Source organism: Haliotis rufescens, unplaced genomic scaffold (genome assembly GCF_023055435.1).
Source record: "Haliotis rufescens isolate VD_foot unplaced genomic scaffold, xgHalRufe1.0.p SCAF_6, whole genome shotgun sequence".
In the NCBI taxonomy this organism is placed as follows: Eukaryota; Metazoa; Mollusca; class Gastropoda; order Lepetellida; family Haliotidae; genus Haliotis; species Haliotis rufescens.
In genome coordinates this window covers 2,857,652-2,884,758 of record NW_025964334.1, presented here as the reverse complement: position 1 = coordinate 2,884,758, position 27,107 = coordinate 2,857,652, and the positions used below count along the sequence as shown (strand labels likewise).

The window sequence follows — 27,107 nt, the reverse complement described above, 5'->3', positions numbered from 1 at the left end:
AGGGGTGCCAATTCAGAGAATATGGAAACCCATTTCGGGCAAAAAATACCATTTCGGTTTGTTGGTTTCTCTTAAAATCAAGATTTTTCTTAGATGGCTCTGGAAAGTATGTTTTGAGGCCGCCAAAGAATACAATCCCATCCCAGGAGTGAAAGGCATAGGCGGATGCAAACAAGTTACCATACGCATGGATAGGTCGTGCCGGATGTGACGTAACGATGTAGCGATACACCCGCATGTTAGACGAAACAGCCATGGCATTGGCTAAAACATGATTTGGACATGTAACCCGGATGTCAGAAATGAGACTTGTGAGTTGATACTCTGCAGTGACGTTCTGCAGCGGGGGATACAATTCCACGGCCTTGTTGGCGATGTCGCTGCCGAACAATGTCAGTTTGTCCATAACATAGTCGGTGTAATCATTCCACGCCCACGTTCTGACGTCTGTGACAGGGGGGGGGTAAGTCCGTCTCCTGGGCTGTAGTGCCTGTTGATAAACAATTCTTCGCTCAGTGAAGAGGTACGAGACTTCCTCTTACAAGGTAAATATCATATATACATCAGGCGGGCATATAAACTTAAGTGTTGAGTTTTATTCTCAACTGTACGAAAAATGACAAAGAGACACGATTCCGAAGACTGTAAATAAGCTAGATTTGGGACATCAAAATAGAATCAAGACTGTCGAAATATCATCAGATACACTATAAAACTAGTCGGTACAACTTGTTGTATGCGATTGGTTGTGCGAACTGAAGTCGTGTGCAATTTGGCATTCACGGGACTTTGAGGTTCATACAGCTTGGGTCTCGCGAGATCTCGGACTATAGCTGAAAAATATGGTTGTTATATCGTAACTCATTGATCAATTGCTGCCGAGATAGTTTTCTGACACACATTTTGAAGTTTTGAAAATTGAACTTGTGGCGAGAATTGCAATCGCGCTGCACAAGGCCTTACATGAAAATGTGAGAAACGAAAATTTGTTACCGAGTCGTTCTAAGCACCTACTGTTCATAGGTTCTTAATGGAATATTGAGACATTGAAAGACAGAAGTGACCGACGCGAGTAGGAGCCGCCATGATTGTTTAAAACTATGTGTAAATATACATGATTTTGTATAAATAGTGAGTGAGTGAGTGAGTATGGTTTAACGCCGCTTTTAGCAATATTCCAGCAATATCACGGCGGGGGACACCAGAAATGTGCTTCACACATTGTACCCATGTCGGGAATCGAACCCGGGTCTTCTGCGTGACGAGCGAACGCTTTAACCACTAGGCTACCCGACCGACCTTGTATCAATAGAGTATGTATATGTCCAATATGTCCTTGATTTAAATTTGTTTCTTTAGGACGAAGGAAGCAATCTACGGGTACCTGGCAGCTGTACATCACCCACGCCGCCGTCTAGCAGTTTCCGGGAAATATCTGTGCATGATTACAATGCAAAAACCCATTTCTGGTGTCCCCCGCCTTGATATTGCTGGAATATTGCTTAAAGCGGCGTAAATCCAAACTCACTCACTATGCAACACATTTGCAGTTAATTATCACAGGCTACAAAGGCTTGCCGTACCAATAGTTAATACGTTTACTAAATAGCCTTGAATAGTTTTATCATTTTAGCTGTTAATCTAGCAGTTAATATATAAAGGTATGTATTACTCGCCCGTGAAGAGATCACCTGTTTTAATAAACACACAGCTTTATTATGTACATTAGTGTGAAAGACGAATAATATGAAGTTGAGAAAAGTGATATTTTCATTGCAGTGAACAAAACACATAATATTTTACTGCGCCAGCAAAGTGAACATAACACTTTGACGGAACTTTGGCCATTCAAGAGTTACCTCCCCTCATAAGTGTCTAGCCCGTACACAAACTGTTGACGTCATTTTTACGTTAGTTCCACAATGACAAGGCAAATTAATGACAGATGATCATTTATGGAGTTAATATCGCTTCTTGTCGTTTGTTATTTATCTCTTGAATATGTTTCGTTATAAACTGTAAATTTCTCATTTAACTCGTCAATCGAGACTGTTCGTTTCGCAAGCGCCATTTTTGTAACATGTACTTGTCCAGCGTGTTTTCGATCGCTGCCAACAGCGGTCTCGTAGTTGTCAAAAATATTTTTTTGTGTGAATGTTCCAGGACAGTTTCCAGCAGCCAAAATATTCGACACTAAATCATTTCATCCTTTTTTTTTCTCGACGTGTTTGTGTGAAGAATATTAGGAACAGCTATAGAATCAATAATAACCACTAAACGGATACCTAACCCTAGGACCCGTGAAGATCCGGGGTAGAATAGGTCTTCAGCAACCCATGTTTGCCGTAAAACGCGACTATGCTTCTCGTAAAAGGCGACTAACGGGATCGGGTGATCAGGCTCGCTGACTTGGTTGAAGCATGGAATCGTATCCCAATTGCGTGGATCGACGCTCATGATGTAAATCCCTGGATTGTCTGGTCCAGACTCGAGTATTTACAAACCGCTGTCATATAGCTGGAATATTGCTGAGTGCGGCGTAAAACAACAAACCAAACCAAACCTAACCCTAGTGATCGCAAACACATGCCCTAACATATGCGACATTGGGATGTGTTCAGCGCCAATTTAATATTACCAAATAAACTGCATTCTTGTGCATAATAAAAAAAAATAATGAATGGAAAAAATAATCGATGACCCCTGACGTCACAGGGCATTGTTCTGCAGGTGTGACTAGCAACAAAATACTACAAATTACGTCATAGGGTATTGTCACGTGTTTGGAAAGTTTGTGGTACTCTATTCTAAAGATAGGCCCAAGTAATAAACAAAATACTAAACGAGATCCCGTGTAATACCAGTTTTATGAGACCCGTGATTAGTTCTGGTATCTGCATGACTCGCTTTCGCTCGTCAGTTACCAGTACTTTTGTCCCTTTTCATAAAATTGCTATTACACGAGACCTCGTTCACAGGAACTCGATCATAGCGTGTATAACACAATATATTCGTATAGAGAAAAAACATCTCTATGTATATACAGGGGTGTGATGTTTTTTCCTCTATACGAATATATTATGTTATACACGCTATCATCGAGTTCCTGTGACCTCGTTTAGTATTCTATATATTTCCTAAATCGGTTTCCGAATCGTGTCCTATTTTTAAAGGAAATGCTGACCTATGATAACAGGCACGTTCATCCCTCTGCCGGTCCGGAGTATCACCAGGGGCTCCTCCTCCAGAACATAGCCTGCAATGTCAAGGTCGACGTGTTAGGATTATCGGGTAAATGGGATAAAATTGTTCCAATTGTGATGTTAACTGAAGCAGTCACAATACACACCCCGGAATTGTTACCATGCCTGATCCGCACTACCCAATTTCATGGAATACCGATCAGCTACACCCAAAATCGGCTTAAAATATTTCAATTATCAGAAGTAAAACGTGTTTCATCAAATAAATGAATATACATATGGCTTCAAGCATACTGACCCGTGTTATAAGATCTGGGTAAGAACGGGTCTTCAGCAACCCATGCTTGCCGTAAAAGGCGACTGTGCTTGTCGCGAGAGGCGACTAACGGGATCGGGTGGTCAGGCTCCCTGTCTTGGTTGATGCATTTCATAGTACCCCAATTGCGAGGACTGATGCGCATGATATCAATCACTGGATTGTCTGAACTAGGCTCGATTATTTACAGACCGTCGTCATATTACAGGAATATTGCTGAGTGCGGTGTTTAACAACAGGCAGTCAAGCATAATATTGTCACCATCACATTGTAAATATATACTTTCATCATGTTTGAATCAGCGTGGATATTGATAGCCATCGGCTTTAGTACGTAGATTGATTTATATCACGTGGCAATTATACTACCATCAATTATAGCCAAAGCTCCGTTGAACTGTCCTCTCGTCGGGATTTCCATCAGGTCCGCCATGCTCCACCGCGGCCACTCGTCCCACGTGATGGACAAGGCCAGATCTTCTGCTGACTGGTTATACAGACAGTCGATGTCAAGGCAGCCGGTGTTGTTGAGGAAGGCGAGGTTGTCGGTGGATGCCTCGGACAGTGTCCTGTTTAACACCGGACTGGCACTCATCATCCACGCCCTGTGAAACAGGCCGGCTGACAGGGGGGACGCCAGCAGAGCTAGGATACTGGTACCCCCAGAACTCTGGCCAAACACTGTCACCTGGTTAGAACAGAAGGTCAGGTGGTAGACTTGCAAAACGGCATGGACTTTTAAAAAAAATATTTATTGCATCGTCGTATCCTGAAGAATGCTGTGTTTCTGTTCGTCATTCGATCTCAGTGCAATTATAAATCAGATCATTATGCATATAGTATCGGCATATTAACACATGCAATGGTAAAAGCAAAGAAGGGGAAAACGAAACAAACCCTGCATTGTCGGTTACTATGTCCTACATACGTTTAGTGATTGTCGTTTTCGATTCAGAACGACCATTGCTGCTGACACTAGGTTCTTCGCAGCCATGGCTATAGACAGAACACAACCCCTTTGCAGCCATGGTTATAGACAGAACACAACCCCTTCGCAGCCATGGCTATAGACAGAACACAACTTCTTTGCAGCCATTGCTATAGACAGAACACAACCCCTTTGCAGCCATGGTTATAGACAGAACACAACCCCTTCGCAGCCATGGCTATAGACAGAACACAACTTCTTTGCAGCCATGGCTATAGACAGAACACAACTTCTTTGCAGCCATGGCTATAGACAGAACACAACCCCTTCGCAGCCATGGCTATAGACAGAACACAACTTCTTTGCAGCCATGGCTATAGACAGAACACAACTTCTTTGCAGCCATGGCTATAGACAGAACACAACCCCTTCGCAGCCATGGCTATAGACAGAACACAACTTCTTTGCAGCCATGGCTTTAGACAGAACACAACCATTGGGAAATGAATACAATAACACGTGACCAATTCAGTTTATCAGAATGCAGGAATTTCAATGAACACAACGAAAATTTAATTATAATGATATGACAACCATGGATGTAGACGAAACAAAATCAAGTTTTTTTTGTTTTTGGTCTAAAATTGGTTTGAAGTTGATAAAATGAAATAACTGACAAGATGTACAGGTTGTCCATGGTGTACATTAACTTAACCCAGTAATCGGCACGCCGATTTATCGTGATCCACTTCGACATCACATACCATATAATTTTACGGCATATTAAATGACGGAGGCGATCCATGAAGATCCGGGGTTGAATAGGTCTTCAGCAACCCATGCTTGCCGTGAAAGGTGACATTGCTTGTCGTAAGAGGCGACTATCAGGATTGGCAGGTCAGACATGCACGCTGACTTGGTTGATGCATGTCATCGTATCCAAATTGCATGGATCGATTCTCATAATGTTAATCACTGGATTGTCTGGTCCAGATTCCATTATTTACAGATCGCCGTCATATAGCTGGGATATTGTTGTATGCGGCGTTAAACAACAAACAAACAAACATGACGGACACGCCTCGAAACTAACTATACAATGTCTGTGTAGTTGCTATAGTTACCAGCGCTGGGTTGCCCCCGAAGTGCCTGATGTTCTCCTGTACCCATCTGAGCGCCAGCAGTTGGTCCATGAAGCCGTAGTTGCCGGACGTGCCGGTCGCACTCGCACTCGTCAGGATGTCGAGAGCTAGGAACCCAAACACATTGAGGCGGTAGTTCACGCTGACGTACACGGCCTGCGTCTCTGCCGCCAATGTTGGCGTCGGGCTGGTGTCGGGGTCATTTCCGCTCAGGTACTCCAGACTTCCACCATGAATCATTACCAGTACCGGAAGTTGCGCAAACTTGTCCAAGCTTGGAGTCCATACATTTAGATACAGACAGTCTTCATCGCCCCTGAATCTCCTCCGGCTTTCAAATGTGGTTTGGAAGCATGAATTACCAAATGAATCGGCATTTAATGTGCCCTCCCAGCAGTTGGTGTGTTCAGGGGACAGAGGGACTGGGGGCTTCCATCTCAGACGGCCAGTGGGCGGAATTGCATATGGAATACCTTTAAACACGTGTACGCCATCGTGGCGCTCCCCCTTCACATGGCCACAGTTTATGTGTACTAACGTTTCCGCCAAATGTGATGACGTCGCGGGAACATGTGTGGACGTCACTGGTGTGTGAGTGGACGCCACATTCACGCCATCGTGTATATCGGAACTCCTGTTGCTGTGAAAGATTGGAACAGCAATAGCGACACAGAGCCCTGCTGTTATGATTATAACGCAAACGACGGTTATTACAAACTTTCTGACGCTGATTCCACGCGACGTAGCATGCTGTTCTGTAATCTCCATCTCGCTACTGGGTTACCTGAAACAAAGAGTGAGTGAGTGAGTGAGTGAGTGAGTGATACAGTCTGTAAAACACATGTAGTAACTTGTAGTTACTTTCTTTTTTAAGATATACTTCATGACACACATACAGTAACTTTATTTTTTTTAATATATGGTTCATGACACACATGTGCTCACCAATTTGTATACGAGTACAGCTATTTTTCAAGGCATTATCATTTCCAGCAGCCCGAGGTCTTCCATTAACTGCCCGAGGGCTTCAGCAAATGATCATGACTTGAAAAATAGCGTTACCGTTGTCATAGCTGAAATGGATAGAATTTGTTATCCAATAAAAATAAACAACAATATCATTATGGGTTATGAAACATTTTCGCATTCAACACACAAAGAATGACACTGGCCTACTTTTACAAATATGGAAACGTCATAGAACCAACCAGAAGGCCGACCTTGGACTTTGTTAACAACACTAGCCGCCATGTTTAGCTCGACAACGTTAGTTATCTGTTGATGTTTTCACTGCTGCATGTAGTTTATGGTACAGTTGTTAAGATTGGCACTGGCAAGAAAGTTCATACTGCCCCCGAAAACACCAGGACCTTTTGTGGGAACTGAGTCAGAAATGTCCATAGTAAACCCAGGTTCAAACGATCCGTAGGACATGCCGACATGTTGACGATGTGGGACATGATGTTCAGCTACAGGTTCACGGGAGTGAATATTTAAATCAGTCGCAGGAATCTTTGGTACATGAACATCATGTAGTGCCTCTCTGGGGCCCCGCTTCTGCGCACTGCTGGATCCAGAGATGTGTTTCAAGGATTCCTCAGACTTGTTTGTGATGTTGCACTGCTAGATCCAGAGATGTGTTTCAAGGATTCCTCAGACTTTTTTTGTGATGTTTCACTGCTAGATCCAGAGATGTGTTTCGAGGATTCTCCAGACTTGTTTGTGATGTTGCACTGCTAGATCCAGAGATTTGTTTCAAGGATTCCTCAGACATGTTTGTGATGTTGCACTGCTAGATCCAGAGATGTGTTTCAAGGATTCCTCAGACTTGTTTGTGATGTTGCACTGCTAGATCCAGAGATGTGTTTTAAGGATTCCTCAGACTTGTTTGTGATGTTGCACTGCTGGATCCAGAGATGTGTTTCAAGGATTCCTCAGACATGTTTGTGATGTTGCACTGCTGGATCCAGAGATGTGTTTCAAGGATTCCTCAGACTTGTTTGTGATGTTGCACTGCTAGATCCAGAGATTTGTTTCAAGGATTCCTCAGACATGTTTGTGATGTTGCACTGCTAGATCAAGAGATGTGTTTCAAGGATTCCTCAGACTTGTTTGTGATGTTGCACTGCTAGATCCAGAGATGTGTTTCAAGGATTCCTCAGGCTTGTTTGTGATGTTGCACATCTGCTTGGAGTCATCACCAGCATGGTGGGGGTATGTGATTGTGGATGCTCGGACAGAGTGACAAGTGCACACCCGGGACAAACACGCAATTCTCGATATTTTCTGCATTATGGTACTCACGGTATTTATACCTATAGGGGCATTATTGTACCAAATCCCGTTTTTATCGAAGCATTTGCGTGGGCCTTGTTATAATACGTCACAATCTAACAATCTGGATGTAGTTTTGACAGGTAGAAGAGATAGACGTTTACTGTATTTGTTGCTGACTCGTTCTCATACATCTGGACTTCCTGGTCGGAATTGCTACCTCCCTGCCGGTTTTTGGTCTCCTCAGCCGATGCAAAGGTAAGATAGTGATTGTTGTTATCATCACATTTTAGTTGAAGTGTAGTTTTAGTAAAACTTCTCCAACCTTCGCGTCTCCGACTCCCCGAATGGAAACATAGGTTGAACTAGATGTCCAAAGTCATCAGTTATTTCATCCATATCTCCTTTCTCATTTAATGGTTTATGTTGTAGTGATCTTCCCCTCATCTCAAAGTACACTTTACAGCGAGAGTCAAACATGCTGTTGGCACTCACTAATCGGCCTTAATATTGCAACAATTGGGAGGGTCTCTCACTGTTCTGTGAACTGCAGCTCTAAGTGATCTCAGGGTGCTGGGAGTTGGCGGTTCTGCTTTCTTTGTTCGATATTCGGCATAAAACTTTCGCAGAGTTTTGTCAGTGGAATTGATTGTTTGAAAATCTACCATGATTTTACAACGATTAGCCCAGTCCAAAATGAAAGAAAAGATCCATAAGTGATCTATTTAGCTTACTTTGAGGAGAACATTCTGATAAATGTTTAAAAAAATAGATGTCGTAATTTTTACGGAATTATTTGTGAATCATTTATGTTTTATTATCTCGGATAAATAAGTATTTAGCAGGGCCCAAATTTACCGGTAAAGGCTTTGGCATCCCACACAGTCAGCTTTGTTGTAATTCTGATTTCCCCTTCATCTGTATGTTAACGAGTTCTTCTTCAACTAAATCACTGTCGTTTTCAAATATATCGCTAACTTCAACCTGTTCAACCCATAACGAGGCATTAGGTTCGTGAAGCGCTCGTTCAATCTCACGAAGGGTCTCGGTCGTATCAATACTATCGGACGCCACCTTCCTTTGTTCGCATTCGGCATATCAAAAGCTGAACAGCCTATGACGTCACGTAACCACGAGCTCGATAATGACCCGTCGTCAAGCAATATGAGGGCATTGTCAATATATACAATAGCTACTCGATAATCGCAATGAACAATGATAAATGGTTTATTTCACGATAAAACATTGTTCTGTCATAACGTCAGTTCTGGAGACTTATACATGCGCTGGCAACTTGATGACGTCATATATTAGACGATGTTATTTTTTAGATAAACGACTGCGCCCCTGTTTTATTCTCTCTGCAGTGTGTTATTGTACAATAAACAACTCCCACTCGTCAATCATTTCTTAGATAAAACACTGCAGGGTGAAAAAACCAATCAAGGCTGCGCTCCTCGTGGTTTATTCTTCAACAGTCGCCCGCTCATTTCTGATAACATGCGGGCGGTTGAATGATAATTACATCCATTTTACCTATAATTCATGATAAACATTAGGCAACGTTCGGTTTCTAATAAAACAACAATTTTATTATTTAGGACTCAAGGCTTCAGTCGAAATGGCAAATCTACAAACATACACAAATTACTAAGTTAGAAGTCTAGTTCAAAATCCTTAAGTTGTAAAATAAATTTAAGAGTGCAGGGGAAAATGGAAACACTAAAAGCAAAAGTATAGTTTCCAGAGTTGGACACGACCAAAGAATAATCCAAATTAGAGTTAAACTTTGATATCTAAAATGTTTTACTTTTTCCAAATTGTAATATGTTTCCAGATTGAATACACTGCTATTATGCAAGCATTATTAAAGATTAATCTAGATCTGCAGCAACCAGTAAACAACCTAAAACATGTTGGTTGTGGTTTGGTTTGTTTGTTTATTTGTTGTCAAACAGCAATAAATAATCGAGTCTGGACCAAAAAATACAGTGATTGGCATCATGAGCATGGACCTAGGCAATTGGGATACGATGACAAGTATCAACCAAATCAGCGAGCCTGACCACCCGATCCCGTTAGTCGCCTCTTACGACAAGCATAGTCGCCTTTTACAGCAAGCATGGGTTGCTGAAGACCTATTCTTATCTCCATGGCAGACGGAGACCTTCACCAGCTTTGATATTACAAAGTAGATACAATTTATGGATAACAACTTCTCTGTTATACTGTAATATATTACCGTTAGTCGCCTCTTACGACAAGCATAGTGGCCTTTTACGGTCCTCCACATAACACACCCATAACATGGCCACACAGACAGGGTAACAATGACACACAGTCCTCCACATAACACACCCATAACATGGCCACACAGACAGGGTAACAATGACACACAGTCCTCCACATAACACACCCATAACATGGCCACACAGACAGGGTAACAATGACACACAGTCCTCCACGTAACACACCCATAACATGGCCACACAGACAGGGTAACAATGAGACACAGTCCTCCACGTCACACTTTAATAACATGGCCACACAGTACAGTGTAACAATGACACACAGTCCTCAACGTAACACACCCATAACATGGCCACACCGACAGGGTAACAATGACACACAGTCTTCCACGTAACACACCCATAACATGTCCACACAGTACAGGGTAACAATGACACACAGTCCTCCAGATAATACCCATAACATGGCCACACAGACAGGGTAACAATGACACACAGTCCTCCACATAACACACCCATAACATGGCCACACAGACAGGGTAACAATGACACACAGTCCTCCACATAACACACCCATAACATGGCCACACAGACAAGGTAACAATGACACACAGTCCTCCACGTAACACATCCATAACATGGCCACACAGACAGGGTAACAATGACACACAGTCCTCCACATAACACACACATAACATGGCCACACAGACAGGGCAACAGTGACACACAGTCCTCCACGTAACACACACATAACATGGCCACACAGCACAGGGTAACAATGACACACAGTCCTCCACGTCACACTCTAATAACATGGCCACACAGACAGGGTAACAATGACACACAGTCCTCCACGTCACACTCTAATAACATGGCCACACAGACAGGGTAACAATGGCACACAGTCCTCCACGTAACACACCCATAACATGTCCACACAGACAGGGTAACAATGACACACAGTCCTCCACATAACACACCCATAACATGGCCACAAAGATAGGGAAACAATGACACACAGTCCTCCACATAACACACCCATAACATGTCCACATAGTACAGGGTAACAATGGCACACAGTCCTCCACATAACACACCCATAACATGTCCACATAGTACAGGGTAACAATGGCACACAGTCCTCTACGTGACACACCCATAACATGTCCACACAGTACAGGGTAACAATGACACACAGTCCTCCACATAACACACCCATAACATGTCCACACAGTACAGAGCAACAATGACACACAGTCCTCCACATAACACACTCATAACATGGCCACACTGTACAGGGTCACAATGACACACAGTCCTCCACATAACACACCCATAACATGTCCACATAGTACAGGGTCACAATGACACACAGTCCTCCACATAACACACCCATAACATGGCCACAAAGATAGGGAAACAATGACACACAGTCCTCCACATAACACACCCATAACATGTCCACATAGTACAGGGTAACAATGGCACACAGTCCTCCACATAACACACCCATAACATGTCCACATAGTACAGGGTAACAATGGCACACAGTCCTCTACGTGACACACCCATAACATGTCCACACAGTACAGGGTAACAATGACACACAGTCCTCCACATAACACACCCATAACATGTCCACACAGTACAGAGCAACAATGACACACAGTCCTCCACATAACACACTCATAACATGGCCACACTGTACAGGGTCACAATGACACACAGTCCTCCACATAACACACCCATAACATGTCCACATAGTACAGGGTCACAATGACACACAGTCCTCCACATAACACACCCATAACATGTCCACATAGTACAGGGAAACAATGACACACAGTCCTCCACGTAACACACCCATAACATGTCCACACAGTACAGGGTCACAATGACACACAGTCCTCCACGTAACACACCCATAACATGGCCACACAGACAGGGTAACAATGACACACAGTCCTCCACATAACACACTCATAACATGGCCACACTGTACATGGTCACAATGACACACAGTCCTCCACGTCACACTCTAATAACATGGCCACACAGTACAGGGAAACAATGACACACAGTCATCCACATAACACACCCATAACATGGCCACACAGACAGGGAAACAATGACACACAGTCCTCCACATAACACACCCATCACATGGCCACACAGACAGGGTAACAATGACACACAGTCCTCCACATAACACACTCATAACATGGCCACACAGACAGGGTCACAATGACACACAGTCCTCCACATAACACACCCATAACATGGCCACACAGACAGGGAAACAATGACACACAGTCCTCCACATAACACACCCATCACATGGCCACACAGACAGGGTAACAATGACACACAGTCCTCCACATAACACACTCATAACATGGCCACACTGTACATGGTCACAATGACACACAGTCCTCCACGTCACACTCTAATAACATGGCCACACAGTACAGGGAAACAATGACACACAGTCATCCACATAACACACCCATAACATGGCCACACAGACAGGGAAACAATGACACACAGTCCTCCACATAACACACCCATCACATGGCCACACAGACAGGGTAACAATGACACACAGTCCTCCACATAACACACTCATAACATGGCCACACTGTACAGGGTAACAATGACACACAGTCCTCGACATAACACACCCATAACATGTCCACATAGTACAGGGTCACAATGACACACAGTCCTCCACATAACACACCCATAACATGGCCACACAGACAGGGTAACAATGACACACAGTCCTCCACGTCACACTCCAATAACATGGCCACACAGTACAGGGAAACAATGACACACAGTCCTCCACGTAACACACCCATAACATGTCCACACAATACAGGGTCACAATGACACACAGTCCTCCACATAACACACCCATAACATGTCCACACAGACAGGGTAACAATGACACACAGTCCTCCACGTAACACACCCATAACATGGCCACACAGTACAGGGAAACAATGACACACAGTCCTCCACGTAACACACTCATAACATGGCCACACAGACAGGGTAACAATGGCACACAGTCCTCCACGTCACACTCTAATAACATGGCCACACAGACAGGGTAACAATGACACACAGTCCTCCACGTCACACTCTAATAACATGGCCACACAGACAGGGTAACAATGACACACAGTTCTCCACGTCACACTCTAATAACATGGCCACACAGACAGGGTAACAATGACACACAGTCCTCCACGTCACACTCTAACAACATGGCCACACAGACAGGGTAACAATGACACACAGTCCTCCACGTCACACTCTAATAACATGGCCACACAGACAGGGTAACAATGACACACAGTCCTCCAAGTCACACTCTAATAACATGGCCACACAGACAGGGTAACAATGACACACAGTCCTCCACGTAACACACCCATAACATGGCCACACAGACAGGGTAACAATGACACACAGTCCTCCACGTCACACTCTAATAACATGGCCACACAGACAGGGTAACAATGACACACAGTCCTCCACGTCACACTCTAATAACATGGCCACACAGACAGGGTAACAATGACACACAGTCCTCCACGTCACACTCTAATAACATGGCCACACAGTACAGGGTAACAATGACACACAGTCCTCCACGTCACACTCTAATAACATGGCCACACAGACAGGGTAACAATGGTCCATGCCAACACAGTCATATTTACCCTGTACAGTTATTCCCGTAACATACCCACACAGCCTGATGATGAATTCCCATGGTTCATCTGATACAGACAGCGTGTGTGTGTTAGCCCACTGATATACCATGCCGCAGTTTAACTTGAATACCCTACTCCGACGCAGTATACTGACTCCGAGGCGACCAGTCTTCGTTTCAACAACAAGTACAATCTTTTAACGTCCTCCTCCCCCCCCCCCCCCCCCCCAGAACTTCCGCTCTCCGAACAGAAGTTGTATCCACCTAGACCACAGAGGCATTGGACAGTGACGTTTGTTTAATAATACCGACAACATGACACTACTGTGGTAACGTTTGATGTACAATACAGGGTGTATGATACACGCGTAGTGTCGCCCTGTCTGGCGTAGTTCGATTCCGACAGTGATAGAACTGTCTGTAATAAAACACCAGGTCGAGGCATAACGCCACCATTCAGTCCGCGGGTACGTCGTGATATTAAGAATATACTACCAGTATTTATATCAATGTCATAGACGTTTCAGCATTCAACATCTAGCACATATATTCCGCACTCCTTGAAGAGTAACATGCACTTTCTCTTAGTACTTACACGCATTTAAGTCGACAGCCTTTGCGATGCCTTCCGTCTTACGATGTACGCATTCAGAAGTTCCCGAGTAGTGTCGGAATCTTACATGATAACATCATACACATACAAGATTTGTGAAATAGCACAGGTAAGGTCTTTAAGAAGAAACATTATATGTCAAGCAAATATTGACCTAGAAATTGTGTAACACCGTGAGCGCCACAGCAGAGAGCGTTGCGGCATTCAAGCAGTGAGCTTCATAATGCTAAGAACTGCATTTCAGTTATGCCACAGTGGATCAGCTTTATGTAGGTGAAATGGGGTTTAACGTAGCGTTCGGCAAGCGTTCAAGATTATTGCACTTACATAGCCACGTACATGCAGGCGCGCGCGTGCGTGCGTGCGTGCGTGTGTGTGTGACTGATGCCGATTTTATAGTGCTGGTCCACTGAGATACCATACCCCATTTTTAGCTTTGTCTTTAAAACCACACTTAAACACACTATAATGACTCCGAGCCCATATTGAACAGTCCATATTAAACCAATAAATAACAGGCAGGGTAACAACAAGTACCATCATTTAACGTAGTTTGGCATGACACGGCCAAGGCATCTTGATCCCGTCCAGACACCGTCAAATCAGATATGGTGATTATGATACAGACGGAATCATACAATGGACTCTGCTTTTAACAGAGTTTTTTTTTATATTGTTGACAGGGTTTTGTCGCTTTACCTTACCCTAGCCAAAGGTCACAACAACGGCGTTTCCGTCGACAGCAGATCTTGAAACATAAGGGACGCAACTCTGCAAAATTTTGCACAACGTTTGTATGGTGACAGGCTGGGACAAACTGGAAGCCTTCGTCGTTCCACCGCCACCTTCCAACTTTCCGAGTAGACACTGAACCCGTGAACATCCGGTTAGAATCGGTCTCTAGCAACCCATGCTTTTAGTAAGAGGCGACTAACGGGATCGGGTGGTTGGACTTGGTGGATGCATGTCATCGCATCCTAAATTATATAGCCGGTCGTCTTTGCCTAATCGTGCGGTATCGCCTAAATGGTTTAGTGTCCAGAGCGTCTGCCCAAAAGGTCAGTGGTTCGATCGCCTGTCGCGGACGTCATACCCAAAACATTAACAGCTGGTGCATGTTGCTCCCCATTCTGGCGCTCGGCATTTTGAAAAAAAAGCAAGGACTGGTCGTTTTGGAGCCTGCATACTGTCTCTGACTGCTTCAGTCCGGACTAGCAGAAGCAGCCACCCACGCACACACGCATGCATGCACGCACGCACGCACGCACGCACGCACGCACGCACGTGCACGTGCCGCTTTATAAGTGCAATATTCTTGAACGCGACGTTAATCACCTACTTCACCGCACGTCACCTTATCCTGGGGCTACGACCTGGGTGAACACTTCCATTGGTCGCCCGGAACACGTCCCTTGCCCCAGCAGATACCAAGTGGGTTAGTCCTGTCACCACTTGGGATGTCAACGTTGCACCTGTCTCGGAATTGTTATTATCTTTCGGAATATTTTATCTGATGTTGTGACAACACCAGGGACAGGAGCAGTTTGTGGTACCCGCGGATGCTATCGTTTTACGTCAAACGTATACTTTGTGACTGTATTTTGCCGATTTATGCTCGTTCCTGTCCATTTACGCATTCGATATAAGAGGTGGGGTGAGGTGAAATTTGGTTTCACGTCGCTTCCAAGATTATTCCACTTATATAGCGACGTGCATGAACGTGTGTGTGTTGCTACTTGTACAAGTCCGGACTGATGCCGATTTATAGTGCTAGCACACTAATATACCATGCCGCAGTTTATCATAAATACCCCACTCAGACACAGTATACTGACTCCGAGCCGACCAGTCCTTGTTTTAACCCTTTAGTGCCGAGCGCCAGACAGGGTAACAACAAGTACCATCTTTTAACGTCTTTTGGTATAACGCGGCCGGGGATCAAACCCCGGACCTCCCCTCTCCGGGCGGACGCTCTACCACTTGACCGCGGAGGCGGTCCTTCGATATAAGATAATTGTCGAGTCTGCACCTGTAAATAAACCTAACAATACAAAAGTAACAATACATCTCCCAAAATATTTCCAGTGTAATGTTTTTTGTGATGCATATGCGTCTTTACATCACATGAAACCTCTCAAGGGATGTCCTGTTAACACGATATAAAACCGATACCCGACCTTAACGCCCTGTAATAAATCTGACCAAAATATATACGACCTCAATAATAGACGACTCGGATTATAGACGTATGTTTTGTTTGTTAAGAGTTGGCGAGTTGCCACTAATGGTAATTTTAGGTAGAAGATGCGGTACAGAGTACTGTAATAGGCAGTGCAGATTTTGTAATTTACAGGAAATTGAAGATGAGTTTCATTTTATGCTTGTCTGCCCATGTTACAGATATTTAAGAAATAAGTATTTACCTATTTATTACTCTTCCAATCCTACTTTATTTAAATATAATACACTATTATCTTGTAACCGCACTAGTATTGTAACTAATTGTGTTAAGTATATACTGGACGCACTTGCAATCCGAAATACTGTCACTTAATACCCTCTGTCATCTGCCTCATACTGTATTTTTCAATGAGTATTTGTACGTGGGTCTATGGCCTTTATACTGAAATAAAGAATTGAAAAAAAAATTGAACACGGATTTAAAAACAAAACTTGGATGTTTTTTGCTGGAGAGGTAAAAAACACACTTTTCTCAAATATTAAGGGGGCGGTCGGGTAGCCTGGTGGTTAAAGCGTTCGCTCGTCACGCTGAAGACCCGGGTTCGATTCCCGACATGGGTACAATGTGTGAAGCCCATTTCTGGTCTCCCACGCCGTGATATTGCTGGAATATTGCTAAAAGCGGCGTAAAACCATACTCACTCACTCACTCAAATATTAAGCGATTTTAGTGCACGGCGGCTCGTTCGTTAGCCCTCCAAATTCTAAGACTTTTGATAACAAATTCGATACACCTATAAAGGGTCGTTAGGGAAATACAACCGTTTGAGCATGCTACCACACGAGCATGCGTGACACCATGGTGGTTATTTTAACATAGCTGGATAGCCAATGTAACTCTTTCAGTGTTTTCAAAAGACTTCAAGAGATTTGGTCACTGCAAAGTGCTTCAAAAGACCTGCACATTTACGCCAAAAACGAAAGTTGGCACATTTCTCAAACACACAATGTAGAGCAATGTCTTTTCCGCAAAGGACTTGTATAGGTGTATGAAGGAGCCTTCTATTGCAAACCAAACGAAAGAGGGAGCAAATCCGGTCCAATTCCAACACTTACACGACTGAAAACCGCAGTTGCTTCACTTTATCAAACAGACCAATCACCTTTTAATGCTCGATAGTACCTCGGACGTTGTGAAAAGTAGACGCCGAAGGCTGGAACTGCTTAAATATTGCTCGAAATAAAGTTGATAATCGGAAAGTGGAAGTCACCTTTCTTGCCATAGAGTCTCGTGAAGAGTTTTTTGTCACTTGTTATGCGTCCCTTGGGCACGCCAGAAACCTATGATTGTGGGTTCGAATCCCGGTTCACCCCGATTATGTTACTATGTTTGTCAGCACCATACCCGTGCTCGTGGGTTTCAACGAGGTGGTAAACGTCTGAGACCTGCATCACTTCGGGCTTTCCTCCCACATTAAGCTGACACGCCGCGATATAACTGGAATACTGTTAAAAGCGGCGTTAAACCCAACTCACTCACTCACTTTGTTTTTGGCTTTGTCAATCCGAGCAGAAATTCCAAATCGAATGCTTAAAGAAAGAGATCAGCAGGAAGGGGGGCACAAATTCATGCCTGAACGTCTTACCCCAAATTTCACTCTCACATATTGTTTTCTCGGTAAACTTCAGATGACATTTGCGTTCATTTTTGCAAATTGCTCCGAACCTCTGAACACGTATACAAATATGTAACTTAAACTGTGGTCACAACGCTCAGTGACAAATGCCGGAATGAAGTTTTTCTTTAAGTTTGTTGTGAGGTATAGTGGTGTACAAAGAAAAAAATCAAATGTTTTGACAGAAACTGAATTTGCCCGTCTCTGAAATTTCAAAATTCCAAGCAAGCCCTTTGAGTTTTGAAGATTCCACATGGTTTTTATTCCGCTTGTTTCAAATACTTTTTGTGAACGTAAAGAAAGTCCTTCATTGATTGTTTTAAGTATAATAGTTACTCTTTGAGACAGGGATTTGGTGGTACATTTGCTGGACCGGAAATACACCTACCTTTGTACGGATTTCGATGGAGCTTTGGAATCCAGTACCAAAGAAAAATGGACACGTCTTCAGGTTTTAGAGCCAAGCCTGTACTGATGCGTGGTTTGGGGCAGATGTCATCATCACTTAACATACTGGCCTTATGTGAGTCCTTTATTTTATGTCACTTATACCAAGTTCTTTGATCAAACAATTTACGCAGTGATGCTTACAAGAATGTTTTTTATTTAAAGCCTTGCCAGTTGGAACAACTATAAACAATGGATGACAGCTGGCTGGGACCTACTTTCAGTGAAACGGGCGGCAGCGGATAAATTGGGACATATATAGGAATGTGCAGGTACCGATTACGTGGTCCCGTGACACGACGCAAGTTAATCTCCGCTCAGTCGGCATCAGTTTTCAATTTGTTTTAGTTTATACAGTGGCAGATTGAAGCATAGTGTCAAAGTAGACACAATTTAGGGAAAACAACTTGTGCATGTACTGTGTAGGCGGCGTTTCGGTAAGGTCCTTATACCATTGTCAAGCAAGCCTAGCTGCAACTTCCTGCTGACTGATCACTGTCTAAACACAATGTAATTAGCGTCTACCGAATCCCTACAAAAACAATGCAACACAGCTACAATCACTGTTAAACAGTACCATTCACTGACAAACAACAGTGATTATTTCTAATATCAATAAATTATTATCGCTTAGCATCCATGTTGACATTTTCGGTATCTCGGCCAGGATGATTCTTCTGCCATCGCGGTTCGTAGTTATGTCAGCACACTATCCAAACCACAAATAACAGTACTGTTGTCGCTATAAATTTGTACAAAAATATACTTTGCTACCATGCTGCGGATGTACTTTGTTACTTACTTGTTTACATATTGAATAAGACGTTTGAACTCAACGATATATTTGACCTATCCGAGGAGGTTCATTGTGACCAAATGTTATAATCAATACTGAAGTAAGTAAAACATTTGTACATCGGCGAAAGATCTTGTGTTTTGATATATGTTTTTTTTGTATATATATCGTTGTGTTCAAATGTTTTATTCAATAAGTAAGTAAGTAAGTAAGTACTTTTCGCTGCATGGTAGCAAGGTATATCAGAGTTTTATTACCCATATTGTCACGGCTAGAATCACGATAAACACGTAAACACGTAATGATGACAGTGAGCCCTAATCAGATCTGATCCCCCCGACAAAGACTCATATTCCACGTGATTATTGACACAGCGATAACTGCGTGTTTTTATAGGAGAAATGCACATGCACTTTTCTTTTTCACGTGACCTGAGTAAATCCAAAATAGACAGCACAATTAACACGGAAAACTCTTAAATGTGTATTTTGTTTGTTCAACATTGTATAAATATTAACGCATGAGGATGATATACAACCAATAAATTGATAAATATAACGATCATTACTACACCGGTGAAATTGGAATTGACTAGAATCTTCGACCGACGCCAAAATAACATCGTTTGACCTGGATTGTTGACCTGGATTGCAAGCGGCCAACATCACATCAAATTTGATCAATTTGGTTATGTTGTTTGTTTATTTGTTGTTTAACGCCGCACTCAGCAATATTCCAGCTATATGACGGCGGTCTGTAAAACAATCGAGTCTGGACCAGACAATCCAGTGATTGACATCATGAGCATCGATCCACGCAGTTGGGATCGATGACATGTATCCACCAAGTCAGCGAGCCTAACCACCCGATCCCGTTAGTCGCCTTTTGCGACAAGTATAGTCGCCTTTTACGGCAAGTATGGGTTGCTGAAGACCTATACTACCCCGGGAATCTTCACGGGTCAATTTAATTATGTGTAAACACCAAAAAAATGCGATCAATAATGCACAGATTCGTTTGCGGTTTAATAGATCCACTGTTGCCTCTGGTGACGCAAGGGCGTGACAGAGTAATACTGTCAGGTCTAGTGCAGCAGGGTCGGGAGGGAGAAATGATTGACAGGTGTAGTGCAAGAAGGCGAGGGGGAGAAATGATTGACAGGTCTAGTGCAGCAACGTAAGGAGGGAGAACAGATTGACAGGTGTAGTGAAGCAAGGTCAGGAGGGAGAAATGATTGACAGGTGTAGTGAAGCAAGGTCAGGCGGGAGAAATGATTGACAGGTGTAGTGAAGCAAGGTCAGGAGGGAGAAATGATTGACAGGTGTAGTGAAGCAAGGTCAGGAGGGAGAACAGGTTGACAGGTGTAGTGAAGCAAGGTCAGGAGGGAGAAATGATTGACAGGTGTAGTGAAGCAAGGTCAGGAGGGACAAATGCTTGACAGGTGTAGTGCAGCAAGGTCAGGAGGGAAAATGATTGACAGGTGTAGTGAAGCAAGTTCAGGAGGGAGAAATGATTGACATGAGTAGTGAAGCAAGGTCATGAGGGAGAAATGATTGACATGTGTAGTGAAGCAAGTTCAGGAGGGAGAAATGATTGACAGGTGTAGTGAAGCAAGGTCAGGAGGGAGAAATGATTGACATGTGTAGTGAAGCAAGGTCATGAGGGAGAAATGATTGACAGGTGTAGTGAAGCAAGGTCAGGAGGAAGAAATGATTGACAGGTGTAGGGAAGCAAGGTCAGGAGGGAGAAATGATTGACATGTGTAGTGAAGCAAGGTCAGGAGGGAGAAATGATTGACAGGTGTAGTGAAGCAAGGTCAGGAGGGAGAAATGATTGACAGGTGTAGTGCAGCAACGTCAGGAGGGAGAACAGGTTGACAGGTGTAGTGAAGCAAGGTCAGGAGGGAGAATGATTGACAGGTGTAGTGAAGAAAGGTCAGGAGGGAGAAATGATTGACATGTATAGTGAAGCAAGGTCAGGAGGGAGAAATGATTGACATTAGTAGTGAAGCAAGGTCAGGAGGGAGAAATGATTGACAGGTGTAGTGTAGCAAGGTCAGGAGGGAGAAATGATTGACAGGTGTAGTGCAGCAACGTCAGGAGGGAGAAATGATTCAGAGATCTAGTGCAGCAAGGTCAGAAGGGAGAAATGATTGACAGGTCTAGTGCAGCAACGTCAGGAGGGAAAAATAATTGACAGGTGTAGTGCAAGAAGGCAAGGGAGAGAAATGATTGACAGGACTATTGCAGCAACGTCAGGTAGGAAAAATGATTGACATGTCTAGTGCAACAAGATCATGAGGGAGAAATGATTGACAGGTCTAATGCAGCAAGGTCAGGAGGGAGCAATGATTGACAGGTCTAGTGCAACGAGGTCTGAAGAGAGAAATGATTGACAGGTCTAGTGCAACAAGGTCAGGAGGGATAAATTATTGACAGGTCTCGTGCAGCAAGGCCAGGAAGGAGCAATGATTGACAGGTGTAGTGCAACAAGGCCAGGAGGGAGAAATGATTGACATGTCTAGTGCAGCAAGGTAAGGAGGGAGAAATGATTGACAGTTCAGTGCAGCAAGGCCAGGAAGGAGAAATGATTGACAGGTGTAGTGCATGGAGGAGGTGGGATGGGGTGAGTGATTGCAAGGTATATTGCAGTAAGTGTCGGACGGGGAAATGATTAAAAGATCTAATGCAGCAAATGGCAGAACGGAGAAATGACTGACAGGCCTAGTGCAGCTAAGAATGGAGGGAGAAATGATTGACATATGTAGTGCAGCATGGGTAAAGAGGTGAGTTGATTGACACTGTGAAGCCAACAAGCAGCGTCCCAGGAAACGCAGATCTTTGTTCAAAGGCTTAGGGAAACGACTGCCCCGACGGCAGGGTTGCGCCGGCGACACACACAGCGGCAACAAATGCCCCGATCACCTGTCTAATTGGAAAACACAGCTCACTTAGAGTAGTATCCTCGACTGATCAAACCGCTGCAACAGGACCACACAACTAATATATATATATGGCCACGCCGTACTGGTGTTGCAATCTGACGAGCACGGCTGACAAATATACATTCTTTGGGCTCGGTTAGGAGAGAAATGAGCCCCGAATCTGTATGACTATTTGTAATAGGTAATCTGCAGTGTAAACAGTCGAGGCCAGCTGACGACACACACAGCTCAACCTATCGTCATCCCGCCAGGTGCCGGACAAAACATATTGACGCACAGTCAGCACCCCGGCTTTCTTGAGGTCCTCAAACCACACGCCATTTTATATCTTTATCCCTTGGTGATTCGATTTAATTCAATTACTGGAGCTACATGTTGATCCATGTCATATTTTGACATGGCAGAAGATGTTCACAAGTAGGTTTCCCGCTGAATTTTAATTTCCATCTGTTCGAGGCCTTTATTGGCTATAATCGCTTGCAGAACAGTTCTTGAATAAAACGGGGTTTTTTAAACCTTTTTTTTCATTTGGAATCATCTAACAATTTATGCTCTTACCTGTTTTAAATATTAATTACTTTAGTGTTTGATGTGATACTGAATTCTGTTCTCGTGTCTGATTTGTCTTCTATACTATTACTACAGGTGATATTTTGATAGGTATGCAATAATGTGTCGACTAACCCTCAACCTTGTCCTTTCACATAGCCTTTACCGTAGTCATACATTTACACTTAGCTTACACTGACACCTAGGAGGCGCGGGTGCCCAGTCGTCAAATGCGCCGCGATTCGCTGTGCAGATTTGCGTCCTTTGGGCACGCCAGAAACCTATGATGGTGGGTTCGAATCCCGGTTAGCCCCGATTATGTTTCTAGGTTTGCCAGCACCATACTCGTGCTCGTGGGTTTCACCAAAGTGGTAAACGTCTGAGACCTGCATCACTTCGGGCTTTCCTCCCACATTAAGCTGACACTCCGTGATATAACTGGAATACTGGTTTAAAGCGGCGTTAAACCCATTCAATCACATAGACTGACACTCAGCTTTACACTGACACTCAGCTTTACACTAACCCTCAACCTTACACTAACCCTCAATCTTACACTGACACTTAGCCTTACACTGACACTTAGCTTACACTGGCACTCAACCTTACACTGACACTCAGCTTTACACTGACACTTAGCCTTACACTAACCCTCAAACTTACACTGACACTTAGCCTTACACTGACACTTAGCCTTACACTGACACTTAGCCTTACACTGACCCTTAGCCTTACACTGACACTTAGCCTTACACTAACACTTAGCCTTACACTGACCCTTAGCCTTACACTGACTCTCAGCCTTACACTGACACTTAGCCTTACACTGACCCTTAGCCTTACACTGACTCTTAGCCTTACACTGACACTCAGCCTTAAACTGACCCTTAGCCTTACACTGACTCTTAGCCTTACACTGACCCTCAGCCTTACACTGACTCTTAGCCTTACACTGACTCTCAGCCTTACACTGACACTTAGCCTTACACTGACACTCAGCCTTACACTGACACTTAGCCTTACACTGACACTTAGCCTTACACTGACACTTAGCCTTACACTGACACTTAGCCTTACACTGACACTTAGCCTTACACTAACACTTAGCCTTACACTGACACTTAGCCTTACACTGACTCTCAGCCTTACACTGACACTTAGCCTTACACTGACCCTTAGCCTTACACTAACACTTAGCCTTACACTGACTCTCAGCCTTACACTGAAACTCAGCCTTACACTGACACTTAGCCTTACACTGACACTTAGCCTTACACTAACACTTAGCCTTACACTGACACTTAGCCTTACACTGACTCTCAGCCTTACACTGACACTCAACCTTACACTGACCCTCAACCTTACACTGACACTCAGCCTTACACTAACACTTAGACTTACACTGACCCTCAACCTTACACTGACACTCAGCCTTACACTAACACTTAGCCTGACAATAACACATAGCCTTACACTAACACCTAGCCTCACACTTGCGCTTAGACTTACACTGACACTCAGCCTTGCACTGACACTTAGCCTTACACTGACACTTAGCCTTACACTGACACTTAGCCTTACACTGACACTAAGCCTTACACTGACACTTAGCCTTACACTAACACTTAGCCTTACACTGACCCTTAGCCTTACACTGACTCTCAGCCTTACACTGACACTTAGCCTTACACTGACCCTTAGCCTTACACTGACTCTTAGCCTTACACTGACACTCAGCCTTACACTGACCCTTAGCCTTACACTGACTCTTAGCCTTACACTGACCCTCAGCCTTACACTGACTCTTAGCCTTACACTGACTCTCAGCCTTACACTGACACTTAGCCTTACACTGACACTCAGCCTTACACTGACACTCAGCCTTACACTGACACTTAGCCTTACACTGACACTTAGCCTTACACTGACACTTAGCCTTACACTGACACTTAGCCTTACACTAACACTTAGCCTTACACTGACACTTAGCCTTACACTGACTCTCAGCCTTACACTGACACTTAGCCTTACACTGACCCTTAGCCTTACACTAACACTTAGCCTTACACTGACTCTCAGCCTTACACTGAAACTCAGCCTTACACTGACACTTAGCCTTACACTAACACTTAGCCTTACACTGACACTTAGCCTTACACTGACTCTCAGCCTTACACTGACACTCAACCTTACACTGACCCTCAACCTCACACTGACACTCAGCCTTACACTAACACTTAGCCTTACACTGACCCTCAACCTTACACTGACACTCAGCCTTACACTAACACTTAGCCTTACAATAACACATAGCCTTACACTAACACCTAGCCTCACACTTGCGCTTAGACTTACACTGACACTCAGCCTTGCACTAACACCTAGCCTTACGCTGACACTCAGCCTTGACACTGGGTTTCCTAGATACGTAAAAGTTTAACTGTCATGTTTAATAAAATTGAAAGATGTCTAGGGAATCTCCTGTTGTGTTCTGCATCTCTCCTCCCTTGAGCAAACGACATTTAATTACAGAATAAGATTTCCTTGCATGGCACGTTGAAAATAATTAGATATTTTGACAAGAAGTGGGGAAAAGTAACGTAATCCTATCTGCTGTCACGCCTTAATGTAATTTTCTTTGCATTTTGCCAAAATATATATCCGTTCTGAAACATAATATAGTTAAATGTCGAGCAGCATTAAGTGAGAATGACATATGCTTAAACAAGATATCGGAGGCAATCGTAAAAAAACCATCAAGGACAACTGATGGACAATCGCATTATTTTCTCTCAACTGCACCCACAAGGCATATCTCTATATTTCTATCCCTCTATATGTTTCCGTTGCTTATCTTCTCTAAGATACATACATAAGATATATTTCCATGTATCTTCATGGTTTATATTCTCAAAGCTGCTTACATGAAACGCATTTTCTATATCCCTCTATATTTCGCCATTGCTTATCTTCTCTAAGATGCATACATGAGATATATCACTGTATGCCTTCCGTGCTTATTTTCTCTAAGCTAAATGCATAAGATATGTCACTATTTTCATCGTTTATCTTTTCTGAGCTAAATACACAATATGTGCCTCTATAGTTCTTCATTCCGCCTGTATTAACTTCGTTAAAGACAAGGCGAGTGTTACACTTGATTAACTACAATGTGTCGACATCCAGCGTGATGTATTGGCAGGTATCATTACTGAAGCTTTACGACAAACGATGCTATTTTGTCTGTCCGTTGCTTTAACATTAAAAGTATTTCTGACTCGCTAAGTACCGTGATAAGTCGTTAAGTAGAGATACTATGAGATTCATCAGTTACATCTCCATTGATTTCTGTCAATGATTTTGTTAATAAATATATTTATAAACATAGGATTAACATGTGTTCCGACAGATAGCTGCCATGTAATGTTGACGCATCAAGTACTGTATTAATATATTATTTACTTTGACTCAAAGGTTTTTGCATTTTAAAGAAATACGTTCTCCGCATGTCTTACTTACACAAACGTTTAACACCCTTGCGTTTAGAATGAGACATGACTAATCCCCACTGTCAGTTATGAGTACACGTGTACTTTACCTTCTCCTCTGTCAAACGTAAAATTCAAAATATCCACGTTCGCCCACCAGTCAATGTGAAAACTGCAAAATCAATACAAAATCTACTTTTCTGTCAAATGAGACTGCAAAGATTTCATACACGCAACTCCCAAATGTGATACTAGAAATACTTAACACAACCCTTTGTCAAATGCGAAACTTCAAACACTTCACACAACCCCGTGTCAAATGTGAAACTTCGAATATTTCTCAGAACCTTCTGTCAAATGTGAACTTTCGAATACTTCACACAAACCTCTTTCAAATGTGGAACTTCAAATAATTCACACGACCCTCTCTAAAATGTGAAACTTCAATTCTTTACAAAAACCCTCTCTCAAATGTGAAACTTCAAATGCTTCACACAACCCTCTGTCAAATGTAAAACTTCAAATACTTTACAAAAAACCTCTCTCAATGTGAAATAACAAATACTTCACACAACCC

The 27,107-nt window shown here is 43.3% G+C and overlaps 1 protein-coding gene across 2 annotated transcripts; it reads right to left on the bottom strand.

Annotated features, from left to right (window-relative positions):
• Positions 1-284: 284 nt before the first annotated feature.
• Positions 285-14,640, bottom strand: LOC124149801 (para-nitrobenzyl esterase-like). 2 transcript variants are annotated; one of them, XM_046521588.2, is made up of 5 exons: positions 14,432-14,640; positions 5,572-6,373; positions 3,889-4,207; positions 3,185-3,256; positions 285-490 (listed from the first exon to the last, which is right to left on the bottom strand). In XM_046521588.2, the coding sequence occupies exons 2-5, from the start codon at positions 6,355-6,357 to the stop codon at positions 423-425; spliced, it is 1,245 nt and encodes a 414-aa protein (XP_046377544.2). In that variant the 5' UTR covers positions 6,358-6,373; positions 14,432-14,640; the 3' UTR covers positions 285-422. The 2 variants fall into 2 exon arrangements, with proteins under 2 accessions (XP_046377544.2, XP_046377543.2); XM_046521587.2 differs by lacking the exon at positions 14,432-14,640 and adding an exon at positions 13,870-14,024.
• Positions 14,641-27,107: the final 12,467 nt, after the last annotated feature.

Coding starts and splice junctions, on each gene's coding strand:
- LOC124149801 (XM_046521588.2), bottom strand. CDS start 6,357: ATGGAGATTACAGAACAGCATGCTACGTCGCGTGGAATCAGCGTCAGA. Junction 3,257..3,888: donor AGCTTTGGCTATAATTGATG/GTAGTATAATTG, acceptor TTGACATTGCAG/GCTATGTTCTGGAGGAGGAG. Junction 491..3,184: donor GAACGTGCCTGTTATCATAG/GTCAGCATTTCC, acceptor GTTTATCAACAG/GCACTACAGCCCAGGAGACG.